Source organism: Hevea brasiliensis, chromosome 10, assembly GCF_030052815.1.
Source record: "Hevea brasiliensis isolate MT/VB/25A 57/8 chromosome 10, ASM3005281v1, whole genome shotgun sequence".
Taxonomy (NCBI): Eukaryota; Viridiplantae; Streptophyta; class Magnoliopsida; order Malpighiales; family Euphorbiaceae; genus Hevea; species Hevea brasiliensis.
Genome location: NC_079502.1, coordinates 2,372,012 through 2,393,319, shown reverse-complemented (window position 1 = coordinate 2,393,319; position 21,308 = coordinate 2,372,012). Strand labels below are relative to the sequence as shown.

Genomic DNA, 21,308 nt, shown 5'->3' with positions numbered 1-21,308 from the left:
AAATAAATTTAATATAAATTATAATCGATAAATATTATATTAATTAATCATTAATTATTAATTTTATTTTTTAAATTTATTAAATATTTTAATTTATTTATTTAAATATTTATCAATTACAAGTGAACAGAACATAATTATAGTAAGTTTTTAATTAAAAAAATATACTCGTTATTGTTTTTTTTTCTTGGTGAATCCCACTTTTTAATAGGCTTTTTTTTATTTATATAAAAGCTTTGTACGTAAACTACAAATCACGGCGCATCATTTAAAAAATCGTAACCTTATTACCCGCGTAATACGTGATGTCTCCTCATCATTAAAAAATTACGAAATTAAAATTTAAAAATCGGATGATCACAGAATATTTTATCTTTTTAATATTCTAAACATTTTTAAAAGGACGATTACACGCGGTGCAAGAACTTTCCATGCAAATACTGTTGTCGGTTGTTATCCTGCATTATCCAAAAAAAAAAAGCTTAATAAAGAACCCATAAAGTATATACTCAGTGTTTATACTCCATCATAAAGTATATAGAATTCACCTTTTTAAATAAAAAAATAATTAATTTTTGTTTTTATAAAAATTATTAATTTTTAGTCCTCTCAGACATACACTGAGCATTTATCTTACTGCTTCATAAAAATTTAAATGAATATATGTCTTATTTTTATTATTATCCTCATAAAAAAAAGAAAATCTTGCCCCACTATCCTATTAACTTTTTATTTATCATAAGATGTGCAAGTTTGTCCTTTCTGAAATTATGAAATTATATCCTAAATTCTGATTATACTTATCATTTGATTAAAAAATTATGTGGTAAAACTGTTATATATATATATAACTATTTCATTATAATCATAGTAAATCTTACATGATCCTGATCATAATTAATAATTATAATTAACATATTATATATAAAATAATTACATTAAATAAAATTTTCACTTAATCATTATAAGTCAACCAATGCCGATAAAAAGTAATAATGTTGAATTAGGAACCTCAAGCTACTTATATTATAACCTATAATCCTGGGGTATCAATACCCCAGTTGAATTAATAAATCTTTCCCTGCCCAGGTCATCATTATATTTAATTAAGAATTTCAGGATCTTCTCTCCACTTTCTATTGAGTTTAATTGCAAGATTATGAAATTGGTCAAGTCAAGTCAAGTCAAGTCATTTTCCAAGAAAGATCCACCTCATCTGCTAGGAATTGCTCAGGAAGATTTGTCCCTGATTGAATGTTGACCTTGTCAGCCTTTTAAGAGACTTGCTAGAAATTTCATATCTTTACGTATTCGAGAAGAAGCTTCTTATTCCTTGATTTCTTTTTGTTTGTTCTATAAAAACCCCGTTCTACTGACCCAATTGCAACGCTCCAAGCAGAACGTACACAGAAATATATGTTCATCCATTCCAAGAACATCTATTCATTGTCATACGAATCTTTCATGTCAAACATGTTTGCTATGCCAAATGTGCCTTCAACAACATCAGTTTTATCAACCTACACTGCCTTTGCTGCATCGGCAATGCTTGTCAAGACCATGCTCAATGAGGTCCAGGCCATGACTAGCCAACTAATACCCCAGAAGCTCCAACAGAAAATATTGTCTAGCCTCGGAGGCCTTTTCAGGAATTCTTGCCAGCTGACCCTCATCATCGAGGAGTACAATGGCTTCTCCATTAACGAAATCTACCAAGCTTCTGAAGTCTACTTAAGCACAAGAATCACCCCATCTATAGACCAGCTTAAGGTTTCCAAAGCTCATCGAGAGAAGAACCTCTTTGTCACCATTAACAAAGGGCAAAAGATTATGGATGTGTTCGAAGGAATCCATCTGGTATGGGAATTTGTATGCAAAGAAACACAAAACACAGTAGTTGATTATGAAAACTACTCTGAATCCACAGAAAAATCAGAACATAGATCAGTTGTGCTGAGTTTCGACAAGCGATTTCAGGAGAAGGTTTTGAAGACTTACCTGCCATATGTATTAGAAAGATCAAAAGCCATAAAGGAAGAAAACAAGGTAGTCAAGCTCCATTCACTTGGAACTTTCAATGGAGACTTCAGTGGAGGTCCTTGGGGATCAATTAACCTCGACCATCCATCCACTTTTGATACATTGGCAATGGATCCAATACTCAAGCAGGAGCTGATGGATGACTTGGATAGATTTGTTAAGAGAAGGGATTTCTACAAGAGAATAGGAAAACCATGGAAACGTGGGTATTTGTTGTATGGTCCTCCTGGTACGGGAAAGTCAAGCTTGATTGCAGCCATGGCTAACCACCTGAAATTTGACATCTACGACCTGGAACTTACAAGTTTGCGCAGCAATTCAGATCTGAGAAGATTGCTAACCTCAACAGCAAATCGATCAATACTTGTAATTGAGGATATTGATTGTAGCATTGAGTTGCAGGACCGACAATATTTAGGACACAACAATGGTGATAGCCAGGTAAGCTCCTAATTAGTAGCTTGTTTAGAGCGCATTCTCCCAGATTGCTTTAATGCATTCAAAATTTTTAAATAATCTTGTAATGCTCCCTATGGAATCGAATCAAACCTTAATTAATAAATGTTGGGAGCTCTCAGCCTTAACGACCGGATTAACTCTGTTGGGTAAAGTAGCAACTACGTTGATGCACCTTAATCAAGTTATTGTTTCCTCTTGTTGCAGTTGACACTATCTGGATTGCTCAACTTCATTGATGGCTTATGGTCAAGCTGTGGAGATGAGAGGATAATTGTGTTCACTACCAACCACAAAGACAAGCTAGATCCTGCACTACTGAGACCAGGCCGAATGGACATGCACATACACATGTCCTATTGCACTGCCAGCGGATTCAAAATTCTTGCTTCCAACTACCTCAAAATCAAGAGTCACTGCCTTTTTACTGTCATCGAACGACTTATAGAGGAAGTGGAAGTGACTCCAGCTGAAGTTGCAGAGGAGCTCATGAAAGTTGATGATGATGTTGATTCTGCGCTTAATGGAATTGTTGGATTTCTTCAAAGGAAGAAAGAAATGAAATGCAAAGAATCAGAGTCCCAAATTGAAGAAGACAAAGAAGTGAATGAAAATGAAAAGGCAAGGAAAGAAATGAAGAAGAAAAGTGTGAACAAGAAATCCAACAAAAATAAGAGGAAGAAGGCGAAAACAGGGAAAGGAAGAGTTGTGTAGCAAACCAACCATGCCATGCGTTTATACCTGAAGTTTATTTTCGAGATAGCCTCCGTTTGTTTTGGAAAATAATTTCTAAAAAATATCATGTCATTCATGCTTAAGTATTTTTATATTTTTATAAAATTATATTTTTATATTTTAATAAAATTATCACTTTTTTAAAAAATAATTTAATTTTTCTTTATTTTTATTCACTTATTCAATGCTCCAACAGCTAGAAAATTAAAACAAAAATACCTTTTAAAAAAATATTTCCACAAAACAAACAGACTTAAAACACATTACTAATACATTTACTTTTTAGAAATTTAAATTTCTCACAATGAGCCATTGTATTTTATTGTGTGATCATTTTTTAAGTAAACTTGCCACCCCGGTACCCTAACATGAAGGAATGGTATAGTTGTTTCAACATGAAGTTTAATCTACTAGGGTTCCACTTACAATGGCATACACGGTACAAGTATTCGCTACCCAGAAAAGGAAAGGCACAAAAAAGGGTGAAAAATCCAGAGCTTACATGGGCCTGTACATCTCTTCTTCTCTAGGAAGACAAAATTAAATAATGCCCATGGGAGACAGGACAAAAGAAAAAGAGAAAATAGAAGATACAGTAGAAATTTACAAGACCAAGTTTTAACACTGGTAAACTGAATAGCTCTTGCTCTTCCAAAAAAAACTAAAAGCTTTCCCCATCCTCCTCCTTGAGACCGATTTACATGGTGGTTTTGATTCTTGGCTTGGCATTGCCTTGGAACTGCTTTCAGCCCTCTGAAAGCGCACCTCAGCAGGTGGTTGAGGTGGATCACGTTGCCGTTGCTCCCGGAACAGCATTAGAAGTTTCTGTGCCTTCTCTTTCCCTCGTGTGGTACCATTTACAGATATAGAGACTAATGCAGGTATCACCCCTTCTTGTAGGACCATTTGACTGCACTTCTCACTGCCATTGCACAAAACATAAAGGCATGAGGCGGCTTGCTCCTGCTCAATAGGCTCACCCGTGTCCAATATTGTTGCTAGCGCACCAATAAGGCCAGGGGCTGCTACCATTTCATCTTTTCCTGATTTATTTGTAGCTAAATTTATCAACACTGCTATGGATTTTTCTGTCCATGGAAGATCACCAGGGGCTGCAAGAAGGGATTGGAGGCCACTGATGATACCAGCTGAAAGGAGGTTCAGAATATTGGAGGCTTGGGAGGAGATATTATAGAGGGCGTGGAGGGCATCCATCTTGCATTGAGGTTCAGCTTCACCTTGAAGAATCTGGACTAAAAACGGAACAGCCTGGCTTGAACCAATTATGGACTTAGCATCTTCATGGCAGGAGAGATTCAAATAGAGGGCCGTTGCTGAACCATGGGAATCAGAGTTGGAGATCATCATCTCCAGCAAAGGGATAACACCCGCAGCCAGCATCATTTCTTTGTTTCTGAGGTTAAAAAATGGGGGAAAATCAATTATACAGAAGTCTAAGGCCTCGTTTGGAGTTGAAGTTGAGACACCCAAAAAATGCTTTTTGAAAAACACTATTTTAGATGTTGTTGAAAAAAGTACTTCAGTTATTTTGGAATTTTTATGACTAAAATATATCAAATTTATCTTTAAACCAATCTTTAATACTCTCTAAAATATTTAAGGATGTCCTTTTCTCAATAGCAACTCTTAACAAAAATGACAAACAGATACCAAGTCAACTACCATGTCACGACCCATGAGACTATTCATTTTTGGCAACAAAACCTGAAGCATTTATAAGCTATTTGACTGTGGATCATAACAAATATTTCAACATCTTATTCCCTACTACTGGACTGGCAATAATTTATAGGTGACAAACATCACATGCTAATTTGATGTTTAGAAGCTTCACGAACCTGTTATTGTTGACGACAAGGTTAAAGAGAGCCATGGCTCCACTTTCCTGAGCCACTGCATTCCTTGCTTGCACAGCTGACTCTAGGAACTGCAACAGTCCTTCAACAAACCCATTGGCCCCCATACAAATCCTGGCCTCCTCATCATCTTTTAGCAGAAGCCTTATTTTTTCTACTACCTTGCACTTTTCCCTCAAGTCTTTCTCTTCATTCAGCATCTTCAAAAAATCCTGATACCTTTGAAACATATCATGCTCAAAGTCTTCTTCCCGTGGAGTTTTCTCCTCTTGTGGTTTCAAACTTTCCATTTCATGTCGCTCAGCCTCCTCAATGGTACCACTCTCTAAAGGAACTACCTTCATACCTTTCAATTTGCCAGAGCTGATGCTGTCCACTGATTTTGAATTTGCAGACTCCGACTGACACAATGACAGCCTAAAGTAGTTGAGATCAAGAGACTCTGGTGGGCCATCAGGGACCGGAACACCATTATGTTCACACCAACTAGTGACAAGACCCTTGACACAATAATTAGGAGTCAAACAAAGATGAGAGAGCTTCTGTTGAGTCTTTGGGCAGGTATCATGCCCATCACTAAACCATTTCTCAATGCAGATCCTCTCGTATGTTTGTCCAGATGCAATGATTACTGGATCATACATTAGCTGCAATGATATTGGACACCTTAATTCTTCTGGTGGAACAGCCATCTGGCCAGATTTCCCATTGTTTGGCTTGAAATTGAAAGAACTAAACTTTGAAAACTGTCGCTCAAAGGCATGACCATCAGTGGCATCCTCAAGAGAACCCTTAACTGTGGGTGAACAAGGTGTTGAACCCAGTGAGTCATTGTCATCCATGAGCTCACTTCTAAATAACTTGGAGTATTTCCTCATCAGATGTAAGAGATAAGCCACAATTGATTCCTTCCGCTTGTCTTCCTCTGCCCGAGCTCTCTCTATAAGTTTCTTAAGAGCCCTTCTCTCTGTAAGAGCTGCTCTGGAAGATGTGATACCAAGTTTAGTGGCTGCCTGATGAAAAGATTCCAGCTCATTATTGTCATTACGGTCATCAAATTTTCTCCCTTGCTGAAGCAATGAAATTATTTCATCACCCACTTGTTTCTCTAATGGATCAAGTGAGAACACAATCCTCTCCAATTCACTTACAATTTCCAAAATCTGAGATGATTCCAAGTTATAAAAGGATCAAAATAACTCCAAGAGAAATACAAAGGTAAAGAACAGGTAGACACAAAACACCCCCATCAAGCCAGGATGATATTGTGGTCAATTGAATAAAATTATAGAGAGATGCTAAAGTGAACTATGTGAATTAAATGTTTCCTACATATAAAAGGGGGGGAATTGTAAACAACATAGATAAAAACCACAAATAGAAGAAGTATCTACAACTTAGATTGGAAATTCAAAAAATTAAAAGGGAACAGTTGAAATTTCTAGTAGACCCGTCAAATCAAATCAAACTTTTAACTCTTAGTTCTATTTCAAACTCCCTTCTCTGTTATGACTACTATTACATTACCAACATAAATTTCACCCAGGGCAATACAATTGAATAGTCTTGAGGAAAAAAAAAAAAGTATTTACCTGGCAGCCAATCGACTGTGGGACAATGTCTTCAACACGCCTAAGACTATCTACAAGAGCAGATCTAGCTTTTTCAAATTTTAAAAGAACAGAATCTCCAGTGATAGCCTGTATCATAAATGCAGCTTCATTAGCAGCAAATTCTGGCAAAAAATTCAAACCAAATGAAAAAACAAATAGTCATAAAAAATGAAGCAAAAGGACTAATAATCATACCAAATAAAGTTTGCTGCATTCTGAGCAGTGCTGAAGAATATTCTTGGTTTTTTCAAGCGCTAAATGCAACGAACATAATGCTTGAATGCCAGATTTGCTCCTAGGTCGTGCTGCTTCCAAAGAAGGGAAAACTGACAAGATTTTGCAATATATTACAGAGAGTGCCTTGCACATTTCTCCATGTAGCTGAACAACAGAACACATACTTCAATCAATATTCAAACTTGATAAACGCCTTGAAAAACTATTAAACCGTTTATGCATTTGCCTGCTGTGAAAAATTTTAAAACGTGCTGCTTTCATAATCCAGGAACAGTTTAGAACATTATCATTTTAGTAACTATGGTATTGAGTAAACACAAGCCAAGTAAGCAAGTAAAACTACGTCCACCTCAACCAATTGCAAAGCTAGGCAAAAGCAATTTCAAAGACACCAAAATGTGAAATCACACTTTTTCATGGAAATCTAGAAGTTAACAAACAAAAATATTATCTAATGCTATGTAGATAGCTGCAAGGCTACACAAAATTAGCAATTCCAAAACTTAGAAATTAACCCCAGCCAATGAAATTCATACCTTGGCATCACTTGCTGCAAATAAATTTTCTTCAACTTCAGCGATGTCCATAGTCCACATTTACCAAGGAAAAATATATTGCTAATCTATAACAACTGAAACACGCAAAAAGAGAATTAGAGAAAATTAGTTAAAAGCTAAAACGAACCTCCTCTTCCAGGTAATCCCAAAAGAAGAATTCTGAAAACGCTAAAAATTAACAAAAACAACAAGCTAATTAACATAGAATTGAAACTTCTATTCGACAAAATCATTCTCGAGGCGAAACTGATATGCGAATAAGAATTAACAGGGTTTATGATTAAGATATTTTATCCAAATCCGAAAACTCGAATACCCAAAAATGAAAAATCTTATAAAACAAAGAAAAAAGAATCAGAGACAACGTACAAACTGATTTAGACATTTCATCAAACACCTATAAGATTAAAAGATTCCAAAAATCAGCATCACAGTGATAACCTTTTCTTTTTATAATTTATCGAAAATGACCTACCTAGTTAAGATCTTTTCACCAAGACAAGACCACCCAGAAATCTCCTTCACCTCTAGATATTCTAAAACCGGATAAAATATAAAGCCCAAATAAACCCCAAATTAAAACAATTCAAAAACGCGAATTCCCTACTGAATTCCGATTCGTTGAACCGCCAAAAAAATTCCCAAAAACAAATATAAAATTACTAACACCTCCCATTATTTTCGACCCAAAATAAGAAACAAAACCAGCTAAAAATAGCTAAGTGTTTTGCTCATAACAACAAAAAAAAAAAAACTTACCGGTAGAATCGTTGCTAGCCAGGGAGGCTTCATAAAAGAGCATTTACAAAAGGACTTAGTAATCAATCTAACAGAGAGAATTATTCGGTTTCGATGATCTGTACAATCCCATCTCATTCCAGGTTAGATTTTTAAGTACCGAGTAATCAATTCTTCTCAAGATAGCGAATTTCTCGCCGCTTTCTAGTGAGAGACTAAGAAGAGAAGAGAGAATAAGATGATGACGACTAGTAAGATGAAAAAATAGCAAGAAATGAGAATTTTTTGGAGGATGAAATACTGAAATATATACTCTATTATTTAAAAAAATAAAGGGCATGGGGAAAGAGGGGTGTAATTTAAAATAATTGTTAGTGTGGGGGTCTTCTAAGAATTATATTTTGGGTTTAATTGATGTTAATAGTTTATTACTGGGGGATAAAATAAATTAGGAAAAAATTTTAAAAAAAGTGTTTTTGAATTGTGAGGGGGATTTTGGAATTTTCGCCGCTCATTTTGTGTCCCCGGTTCACAGGCCGACAGTTGCCGACGTCTTCGTTTGTCGGTAAGTAGATCCGTCATAATTCGACCAAATTACCATTTTGTCCTCTTCTTATGAAAATTTATTGTGGGCTGCATGTATTGTTTTTTTCTTTATGAAGACCTTTGCTTTAGACTTTTCTAGCTTATGTAAAAGCCTCCTAATTAATCTTCCTTTTCCATGGTTGAATTTGAATATATTCAATGGTTGGTTTTTAGTTTGGAGTTTGAAATTAAGACAAAAGGCTAGTTTTTTCTTTATTACCTTTCTAATCTACTTTCACAAATTTTTGATGTGTTGAAATTTCCTTTCATTACAATAAATTAGTGGGTTTGCTTTAGAAAAAAATACACTTTAATACCTTATAATTTGTATATTTTATTAATAAGGGCTTGAATTTTATTTTTTTTCACTTAAAAATATGTATTATTACATTTTTAGTATTTAATGATAAAATTGTTAAATAGTATCAATATATGCTAATATGACAAGTATTTCTACACTCTTAACTTGACGTGGTAAGTAGGCTCCATCTATTTGAATGTATATATCAGTTTGTCTGCTAGTTTCCTCATAATATAAGGTAAATATCATCATATTTCATTTTCTTCCTAACTTTACATGAGATGGATGATATGATTATATATGGTCAAATATGTGAGGTCTACTTATCACACTGGCTTAAGTAGCAAAAAGAAAAAAACCTGACCACATCACGTATATTGATATCATTTAACAGTTTTATTTTTAAATGCTAACAACTTAATAACACAAACTCTTAATCATTAAAAAATATATATCTCAGACACTTGTTAATAAAACATGCAAATCATAGGGCATTAAAATATACTTTTCTCTTTGTTTTATTATTATCAAATGATATTATTATGAGTCCATTGTGCCTTTATCCAAATAATAATAATAATAATATATATTAAATTTGAAGAGAGTAGTAGATATATTATATATTAATTTATTTTAATATAATTTTATATAAGTGATTGATTTATTTTAACACATTAAAATAATTAACAAATTCAATGCAGCAACTCAATTATTTATATTTACTCTTTTATTTTTCTATATTTCTCAATGTGTATATATCAAAATTTATATTAATGATATAATAATGCAATGCTATTGTTTGTCGATGAAAAAGTATTATCTAAAATGCATTTAAAATAATTTATATATATATTGAATTATTCATTAAAATATTTTTAAAAAAATATTTTGGAGCATACTAATCTATCTTGATAAAATGGAAGATATGTTATCAAGTTTATATGTGTAATGTACTACTTTTTAGTCTATAAGACGTCTCAAATTTCTTTAAGTTTCACCAATGAATTTTATGAATAAACAATACAAAATACTTCAAAAACAAATATTTTTATTATGAATTTGATGTGGTAGAAATGGATTCTTTAAAGTAGTGTTTGATATAAATAAATTCTATAAATTTTTATAGAATTCATTTGTAAATCTAAAATTTTGATGTTGGTTTAAATGAAATTTTATTTGAAATTCTTAATAATCAATTCCATGAAATTTATTATAACTAAATAAAATCCCATCAAAATTAATAGAATTTACAAATGAATTTCAAATTTAAAATTATATATATTGCAAGTGACAAAATTATCTTTTTTTTTTATATATCATTTTATTTCATTTTAATTATTTCAAACATAAAATTCATTTCATTTTAAATGAATTTCATATTTAATATAAAATATAATAAATAAGAAAATTTATTTATAAATGAATTCTATACAAATTAAATAAATTTTATTATAGAATTGTACTAAACAGAGTGCAAATGTAAATCATAAAATTAAATTTTGTACTTATCACTTGAGTTACTTCAATGAAATATCTAATATAATAGGGATGATAAAATTAAAATTAGGGGAGGGGTATGTTAGGTTTTATAAAGCTTTATTTTTTTTTTTCTCAATTTTTTCTTTTAATTGATGTAAAATTTAGGAAAGGGATGTGTTTGGCCTTATAAGGCTTAATGTCTAACCAATGATGGATTTTGTATTATTATTATTATTATTATTATTATTATTATTATTGTTAAAGGTCTCTTATCAATCAATATTTAAAGGAGCATATGGGCTTTAACCCATTTAAAAATTTTGTTTTTTTAAATAACCCATTTAAAAATCTAATTTTTAACTATTAATTGGTATGAATATCTCTCCCAACTTTTTTTAGAGGGAAAATATCTCACTACTTTTTTTTTTCCAAAATCTCTGACTTCTTAATGGGTTTAAAAAGTTGAGTCATAATTCATTTAAAAATTGAGTCTATAAAATATAAAAATCTATTTAGTATTATTATTAGAGCTTTTACTAAATAAAATATTTTTTAATTTTATAAATTAAAAAATATTGAATAATAATTTAAAATTAAATTTAATAAATTTTAATTATAAGAACGCTAAAATAATAAAATAATTTTTTACAAATAATCTTTTTTTTAACTGTATATAAAATAGTATTTTTTTTCCTAAAAAATAATTTTAATTCTCAAATCTTAATGTCAAATAAGTACTAAATAAACTTATATATATATATAACCTATGTTTTTATCATTATTGAAAGAAAAAAGACCTTTAAAGAGGTGGATATGAAACTTATTTTATAAGAGTATATCTAATATAAGTTCAAATCTATATGAGAACGAGTTTAAAAATTGTTAAATTAGATATTTATATTAAGATATGTACAAAACTAATTAAATTATACATATAATTTAAATATAAAAATTTAATATAAACGTATGATAAATTTAATTTTATATGAGTTTGAACTCTCAATAGCCGCGCCCATTTTATAAAATTTTAATTTAATCCCTTAGCTTCCTTTTAATTTGAAATTTTATATTATAAAATATTAAATATATAGCTAAATTAACTTGTTTGTATTATCCAATATTAAATTAAAAGGTTTAATTAGGATTTTGTATTTTTAAATTTTACTATTATGATAAATTTATGCATTTATATTAAAATTTCTTTATAAGATGATAGATTTAATTTAGGGAAATTATATATTACACAAGATCAAATATATGGTGGTTATGTTTAATAATTTTCGCTTTAAATTAAAAAAAAATGTTAATATATATATAATTTAAGCACTCTCTATGTACCTACAAGCATATCTAAAAGGATATTAGCTTGTAAGCACTAATTAAGACATGCTTCTTACAATTAATGAGCAAGTACATTGCCTAAATAATATAGCATCGTTGGCATCTCAGAGTAAAGATTACAGCCACTAATTGTTAATTAGTACACAAAATAAGACAAAACAAAGAAAAGTTTTTTTTTAGTACATTTAATATAAATTTAAATTTATATAAAAATAAATTTAATAATTATTAAATTAAAATATTTAAATTAATTATATAATATGCTCCCCATATAAATTTTCATTTTTTTCATATTTTTAAAAAGTGAGACATATAATTTTATACTGAGAGTGTATGTGTTATAGAAGCATATAATAATTTTTTAAATATTTATATTAAAATTATATATAAATATTTAATTTAATTATTATTATATTTATTCTTATAATGAGTTTAAAATTGGAATAAAGTTCAATTTCCTCTTTGTATTTATTGGAAATGTTTAATTTAGTTTATTTTTAACTTTTAATTTAATTTAACCTATAAATTTTGATTTGTGCTCAAATTAGCTTGATTAACAAAAATGTATAATTATTTAATTATTTTTTAAAATATTAAATTTATATTATATAATTAATTAATAAAAATAAAAATATTATTTTTATTTTTCAATATTATTAATCAAACTAAAAATATAATTTTTTTTATATTTTTCATATAATTAATTAAAATTAAAAATTATTACTATTCCAATTAATAATATTGAATAATAAAAATAATATATTTATTTAATTAATTATAAAATATAAAAAATAATATTTTAACATTAAAAAATAATTAAATATTAAATAATTTATTTAAATAAATTATTTGATATATAAACAAATTAATTAATTATACAATATAAAATAATATTTTAATATTAACAAAAGTCATTTTTTAGTATTATTTAAACAAAATAATTAAATATTTTAAAAATGATATTAAAATATTATTTTTATATTGTATAATTTATATAATTAAAATATTAAATAAATTATTTTTATATTATATTTTAATATTAAAAAATAATATTTTTATTAATTAAGTTAATTTAAACATAAATCAAAATTTATAAATTAAATTAAATACAAAATTAAAAATAGAATAAATTAAATCTCCCCTAAGTATAAAGACAAATTAAACTTTATTCTGTTTAAAATTATGGTGAGCCGCAACCAAGTCTTCCCTTACATATATATTAAGGAGAATATTCTGAGGGCATTTTAGTAAATTGAAAATAAAGGGATTTGATTGGCAGCGGATGTCTCCAAGGAGGACTCCGGAGGGAGGAATCCATCGTTTTCTTCGCTTATTATAGTAGGGCCTCACCGGAGTCCACGTGGTCATGTTTTTCACCGTCGAATTTTACAGATTACTCCCCCTTTAATTATTACTCTTCACTCAGATCCATATTTCACGGAATTTTCTTTTGTGTAGATTTCCTCCACAATCAACGGTAAAAAGGAAAATATCTCGTTAATGCCACATGAAAGTGACTACACGTGTCGCTCACAGCACGAATGTTTGGGCACCAACAAGACGATAGTTTTCCCATATCATCCTGTCCGCGTGCCACGTTTCTGCTTGCCCTATATTTAATCTCTCGTCATTATTTGGTCGTGTTAGATTCAGCCACGGTTCGATTCAAAGTCAAATTTGAGTTAATTAAAATGGATTAAAATCAGATGAAAATTAAATTTATTTCGAGTCAAAATTATTTTTTTCAATAAAAAAATTATAAATTTAATAATTAAAATAAATTAAAATGGAATGAATCCTTTAATCTAATTCTCAATTAATCCTCAAATCAGAATCGAGCCGCACTTGCCATAGAACATGCTTTTGGGCGGCCACTTGCTTCAAAAGTCAGGCCTTTTATCGTGCGGGACCAATTTGGAACTTTTAAAATGATAGAAATGGGTACAAAAGGTTGGGTTTGACCAATTGCTAACTAACTATTGGATTTATGACCATTTTGCTTCCCTAGAGGAATACTATCTGTTCTATGTTTGAATAAATAAAATAAAATAATATATAATAAAAATATAATTTTATTATTTAAAATATATATAATTTTAAGTTTAAAATTTATTTATGAATTTTATTAATTTTGATAGAATTTTGTTTAGTTATAATAAATTTCATAAAATTGATTATTAATAATTCTAAATAAATTTTTATTTAAACAAAATTCTAAAATTTTATATTTATAAATAAATTTCACAAAATTTTATATTTATAAATGAATTTCACAAAATTTTATAGAATTCATTTATACCAAACAGCACCTAAAATTTTGAGTCTTTTATTATCCAATTTACTAAAAGATCCACCTGTCTGGTATTATAATTATCTTCAAAACTTTAAATATCGATCTGTGTATTTAACAGATGGGTCTAATCATATATTTATATATTAAATTTATAATAAATCAAATTTAAATAAGAAAAATTTTATATTTTTCCACCTTAAAACTTAAATTCATCATACTAAATGGTAGCCCATTGATTACCATCACCAAAGTCATTTATTTATGAAGAACGAATGATTGGTGGATTGAAATTTTAATTCTTTCTAATACTTTAAAATTATTTATTCTAATGCTCCTTTATTTCATGAGAAATATTTTTGTAGAAAATATTTTGCATATTTTTTGATGTTTGGAGCATTTAGAAAAATTGATCAACGGAAAATATTTTTTTGAAAAAAGAAAAATTAAGTCATTTTTAGAGAAAATGACTTTCATCCTTTAAAAGAGAATGTCATTTTCTATTTTCTAAACTTTGATAGTCTTAGTGAAATGTGAAAACACTTATATATATATATAAAATAAATATATATTATTAATTTAACATTATAAATAAATAATGAAAAATATTTTTATGAAAAATATTTTTTTATTTTCTATGAAAATAATTTCCATATCCAAATTATTTTTCATAAAATAAGCAGAGCCTAAATGCATGAAAAAAAAAAAAAATCTATCGCACTATGTTGTAAAGACCAAGTGTGGTGTATGCATTATATAGACTTAAAGGATCACATGGAATAGGCAATGTCGCCATAAATAGGAGTCTCTCTGTATATTATCCTACCTTACCCCGGAAGTCAGGCTTCGCAAGAACCACCGATGAATATAACACACTTTCTCATATCCATGTGTGCATATATATCTTTACCTCCCATGCAAGATACGTATGATTTCAACTTCAACTTTTCCAGACTGACACCATCGATTTTCCTTCTGTTCTGTTGCTTTCCTTGCTTTCAATTCACCGAATTATACATTTACCTTTTTTAAGAAGACTCAAAATTAGGTTCATCAGATGAGTGATATACTGATATATGTAAATTGTAAATTTTATTATTATTATACGTAAAATCATTATAAATTATTAGTTACGTGCCTTGAAATTATCAGAACAATGCATGCATGTTATGGTTGATAAAAGAAATTATGAGGGTGGATGAGGACACTTCATTACGTTGACTTAAAAAATATATATAAATAAATAAAAATTAGTAATAATAAAATTTTTTTGAAAATGTGGGACCACAGAAGAGACATTTATATGACCGAAAGCTAAAAAAGGAAATGGTGACGGTCTTGTTATGGGGGAGCAGAAGAAGCAAAAGGCGTGGAGAACTTTAATTATGATGATTAATTTGAAGGAATATCATCCATAATGAGACTTTAATTCTTCAAGTTCATATATAATTGACTAATATGTGACATTTAATTAAACCGTTACATTAATATAATTAGATTTGTTTATCGATTATCCACATGAAAATTAAATAATTATATTTTTTTAAAAAAAATATTACATATTTATTTATTTATTTAGAATTTCTGGCTATCCTTTCTAATAATATTTTCTCTAAAATTCGAATATAAATTTTATCATTAAAAGTGCAGCAGCTCTTATCACTACAATCAATTTATTGATTAGAATTTCTCTTATTTTTGTATTTAATCTATAGCTAGACATCTTCTTCCATAGCATGAGGTTCCAAAATGCAAGGAAGAGTGAAACAAAACAATGTTGACCCAATTATGATCATGTTGTTGTTTGCTGTGAGAAGAAAGGATTCTCATCTTCATGGATTGAAGGATAATTTTTTAATATTATTTTGATTAATTGTAATCATTTCAAGTTTGATAATTAAAGAATTTTGAAAGTGGGATTAATTAGTTTCAACGGCTATAACTAGTTTGATGAAGTCTCGGTTAGAAATGTGGATTAATGAGGCACTTTAGTTATTTTATTATCTTTGTTTATTTTTATTTCTTATTTTTTAAAAAATTATTTAATTTCAAATTATTTATCACTTTGAAATAATTATTTTGATTAATATTTAATTATTATTTTTTTAAATAATATATTTTTAAATGTCATTCATAAAAACTACTAGTCATTACAAAAGAAAATTTTTAAAATTTTACATATTCATAAAATTTCTACATAGTTGATTGATATGTGACATTTAATTAAAACTGTTACATTAATATAATCAGATTTGCTTATCGATTATCCACATGAAAACTAAAAAATTGCAAATAGAAAGAAAAAATGTACTACTTTATAATTTAATATAAGAGAATTAAGAAGGTGCTTTGATTAATTTATAAAAATTATTTTGTAAGCACCTAGTGTTTATAAGCTAATTGAAACTTAAAACTATTTAAAATTTTAAACAGTTACGTGTTTAATGAAAGTGTTTATAAGTAACTAATAAATAGTTGATGTGTTTAGTAAAAAAAGTTTATAAACACGTTTATTATCAAAATGATTAAGAATAATATTAAGTAAGATAATATAGTAAAATATTTGATCAAACTAATTTATAAGCATACAATTATAAGCACTGGAATGAAAAATTGAGTCTCTCAACTAGGGGCGTGCATCATTCCGTTATAATTGAATAACCAAACTGAATTGATGAAATTCGGTTATTTCGGTAAGAGTAAATTCAGCTCAATTCGGATTTCGGTTAATAATAATAAAAATTTTTAGTTTCGGTTATCGTTTCGATTACATTTGATTTGGTGATCGAACTAACAGAAATAACTAAATTTAAATTAATTAATATATTAATTATAATTTATTAATATATTATTTATAATTATTATTTTTATGAATTTATAATAATATTTAACTTATAATTATTATCTTATTAATATTAAATCATATTTATTATTTTTTACAAATAAAAAAGAATATAAATATATTTTTATTAATATATTATTAAATAATTAATAATATAAAAAATATATTTTTTTTGTTAATTCTGTTATAAACGATAACCGATCGAATATTTTCGGTTTTGATTAATTTTGGTTTTCTTTTGATTTTCGGTTTGGTTTGGTTCAGTTAATAATTTGAGAATCGATTAATAATTTGATTAGTTGAGAATTCGATTCGGTTAACCAAATTTTCAGTCATACTCTCAGCTTATTTTTTTAGCTTATGGGATTTTGAAATAATTTTCTTATTTTTGATAAGTGGTGAGCATTTCTAATAAGTATTTAAAACATGTAATTAAGTGAAAAGCTAGTTGAAAATTTTGGCCCATTTTATTTTTCCGCAAATTTTATAAAAATTTTGACAGAGTTCTGTCTGTATTTTGAGAAACCAGTTATTTAAATACCTGTAAAAAGCACTTCTAAAAATTTTTCTCAACCACTATTTCAAATTTCACAATCAAACTCTATCAATTTCAACAATTCCACAATCATTTCAATCAATTTCTCAAGTTCAAAATTCAATACTCCTCAAAATACTAGCAATACATTTCATTCAAATTAAATAAAATAGTTCCACTCATATTTCATTTGAGATAAAACAATTTATATACATCCTTAAAAACTTTACATCAAAAGAAATACAAACTAAACTTTATTACAAACTTCATACAAATTTTGTACAAGCTGCTCAAGACCCATTTACATGTCCATACATTTATATGCAATACATACATCAAAAGAAATATTTACAATTGGGGTATAAATTATACCCAAAGATTTCAAGCTGAATGATCCTCAATCTTTCCTCTAGTCTCTCAGATGATAGAAGCTATCGCTGAGTACTAAGACTCAGTGGTGCACAACATACTAAAATAATCTTTATGCAAAAATAAAATCACATTTATTCACAAATTTGACTAAACATGAGCATTAAACACAAAACATGAATTATGAGATTTTAATGCAAACCACGTTCATTTCAAAGTATCAAAACACATTTCATAAAACCCACAGTTAGATCATGCCATTCGAAACAAATAGAATCTCAATAGCCAGAGGCTAAAGAGAAATCACATCACAAGGCTAGCTAGCTCAAATATATGGATATCCATTCACATCCTCTTCTCGCACACCTCAACACTTCTCCAGAGAATGAATCAAAATTCGAAACTAATTACCCCCACTAGTCGTGCTAGTGAGGTGTTCAAATATATGGTCATGACACTGTGGTTTCAAAACTTATCTTAACAATTTGCTAAACATTGTCATTTCAATATATATAATAACTTTCAACAATTTAAATCAAAACATCATAAGAATGCCATAATCCAATATTTCACATTATTCAAAACAGTATGCAAAAGATGATTACAAAAAGTATACGTTATGCACAAACCTCAAGCGAGTCGCCTCTTGGCCTTGACTCGGTTCCTCGGGTTTTTTCCTGGTATTATTTTCAACTGAAACATACAATTTTATAATGTTTCAGTACTAGAACTTAACATAAATCCAAAATAAATTTAGTTTCACATTTACCTGGTTCTAATGTGTTAAATTCGACGTTCTCGAAATTTTTGTGTTTCGGGTTACTATTCACTACACTATTCAAGTCAAATAGTTGACTTTCTAAGGCTTAATAAGTATGGGAACTCCAACTTCACCCACATACCACATTTTGGTCACTAAACTTGTTGGTTTTGGTCATTTTCTCAAAACTTAAGCCTTTTAGGCAAAATTGCCAAATTTTCAATTTTGGTGTCCCAAGTTGCACTATTCCATTGGTCACTTTATTGTTGGAATTTGGAAAAACTTTCTTCATAGAAAATGTTCCCCATTGTCTTAAGTTTATTCTCCTTTTTGAATCACCCCAATTGGAGTTTTGTAGCTCAAGTTATAGCCAAAATACAATTACTGTTCACGTGCATTGTTCATGCTGCAATTTTGGTTCTGGCAGATTTTTTATCCAACTTCGTTCAATAATTTGATCGAGTTAAGTCCATAATTTGGTCTAATTTCCTTCATACGAAATGTTCTACTATGTCTTAGGTTTCCATCGGTTCAAGATTCACCTAAATCGGAGTTTTCTAGAGAGAGTTATAGCCATTGAAACTTTACTATTCAAATGGCAATTCTGCAGTTTTGCAGGTTCAGTAACTCAACTTTGCTCAATAATTTGATTAGGTTAATGGCATAATTTGGGTTGCTGTTCTTCATGAAAGTTTTAGATCTATATCTTATCTAATTACTGGTAAAATTTCAGGTAATTTTGACCTTCCTAGCTCGAGTTATGACCAAATGAACAAATACTATTCATTTGGTCAGTTTGTGCAGTGGCAGACTGCTCTTAACCAACTTTAGTCAATTGGTTCACTAGGTTTTGGTTAGTTTTTGGGCATGGTTCCTTAATGAAAATTGTGTCATTTTATGTCTATTTTCAACCTCAATTGGTGGCATATCAATTGGATTTGTAAAATTTCCGTTTTGATCCTTCAAAGTTGGCTTGGTCATGCTGCTAGCAGCATGACCATTTACCCTACGAATTTGACTTTCATTCTAACAATTCCCACACATCTCCTTTGGTCATTATTGATCATTTTTTACTTCACAATAGGTCCAAGACACCATTTACTCATTTCTTACATTTTTTGTTCATAAACCCTAAGTCCCAAAACCCTAACTTTGTCCAATCTTCACAATTCATGTAATCTAATTATACAATCACATATATAACATCTATTTACCAATATTTCATGTTTAACCTAACTAAATACCATTAAAACCTTAGGGTTTTATGGCTGCCACATTCTTTCTTCCCTTATTTAAGCATGATTTCTTTTATTTCAAATGCAATTTCATCACACATAAACTCAAATTCATGAATTCCATAAGAATCCAAACTTGAAATTGCACTTACCTCAATTTGTAGATTTCCTAATTCTTCACTTCTCCAAGTTTTCTTTTCCTTCTTGCTCCCAAAGTGTTTATCTAGGTCTAGGGATAAGATTTAATGTTGGGATTTAGAGGATTTATGGAAAGGAACCAAAGAATTCCAAGCTTTTCTTGCTTAAAAATGGTGGAACAAAATAAGAAGAGAGGGAGAGGAGAGAGCTACGGGAATAAGCAAAAGAAGAAGTGAAAAAAAAATCTTTTTGAATTTTTGTTTTTATGCCCATAATTGACTTGGTCAAAAAAGATTGGAAAATTAAAATTAATTTTGACATCTTATATGATATCATCATCATGATGTAATAAGTATCATTTTTATTCTTTTTCTTTTTCTTTAATTCTTCAATAGTTCTTTAATTTAATTATTGATCCCAAAACTTTCTTTTCTCCGATTTTATTTGTGATTAGGTCGAGTCGACTCGGGTCAATTGACCAAATTGCTTCATCCGGTTTGCAAGTAATTCCATATTTCTGACCTAATTATTTGCTTTTTCTTGATTTTCTCTTTTCATGTGTTCATAAGGGTCCTAAGGAGTCACTTTTACGGTTGAAATTTGAGTTTAAAATGACTTCATTCAGAAGGTCACCCATCTCTGTGACTCATTTAACTTCTTACATTTTTCTTATTTATACTTAACTAATTGAACATTACTAATTATTTGTGTTTATGGTTTATCTAATTGTCTTAAGTATGATTCTAATCCCTTAATTTGAAATATACCAGGTTATACAAATAGAGGTGTTACATTATCAGTTAAATTTATAAGCTGAAAAATTATTATAAGCAAATAAGTTATCTATTTGTAAAACTTATAAATTTATTTGATCATCTTATAAATTAAAATAAATACTCTATAAAATGAATAAAAAAATTAAATAAAACATATTATAAAATTTTAAAAATTAAATGAAAATAATATAATAAAACACTTAATTAAATTAATTTATAATCATAAATTATAAATACTAAAATAAAAAGTTAACTTATTTTTTTTAATTTATATAAATAAACTTATTTTTAAAGTTTATAAATGGATATCTGAGACACTTATTAAATTATAGCTGATAAACACCACAACCACAAGCGTAAGCCATTGCTAACAACTTCCCAATACTTTAATTATATATGTCAGA

General features: G+C 28.7%; 2 protein-coding genes across 2 annotated transcripts; one reads left to right on the top strand and one right to left on the bottom strand.

The window, feature by feature from the left end:
* The first annotated feature begins 1,372 nt into the window (after positions 1 to 1,372).
* On the top strand, positions 1,373 to 3,317 carry LOC110651437 (AAA-ATPase At3g50940). The gene is made up of 2 exons (XM_021806788.2): positions 1,373 to 2,481; positions 2,704 to 3,317. The coding sequence occupies exons 1-2, from the start codon at positions 1,417 to 1,419 to the stop codon at positions 3,208 to 3,210; spliced, it is 1,572 nt and encodes a 523-aa protein (XP_021662480.2). The 5' UTR covers positions 1,373 to 1,416; the 3' UTR covers positions 3,211 to 3,317.
* Positions 3,318 to 3,600: 283 nt separating this feature from the next.
* Positions 3,601 to 8,547, bottom strand: LOC110651441 (U-box domain-containing protein 6). Its single transcript, XM_058128895.1, has 6 exons — positions 8,275 to 8,547; positions 7,495 to 7,589; positions 6,917 to 7,102; positions 6,701 to 6,808; positions 5,091 to 6,271; positions 3,601 to 4,645 (listed from the first exon to the last, which is right to left on the bottom strand). The coding sequence occupies exons 2-6, from the start codon at positions 7,552 to 7,554 to the stop codon at positions 3,850 to 3,852; spliced, it is 2,331 nt and encodes a 776-aa protein (XP_057984878.1). The 5' UTR covers positions 7,555 to 7,589; positions 8,275 to 8,547; the 3' UTR covers positions 3,601 to 3,849.
* Positions 8,548 to 21,308: the final 12,761 nt, after the last annotated feature.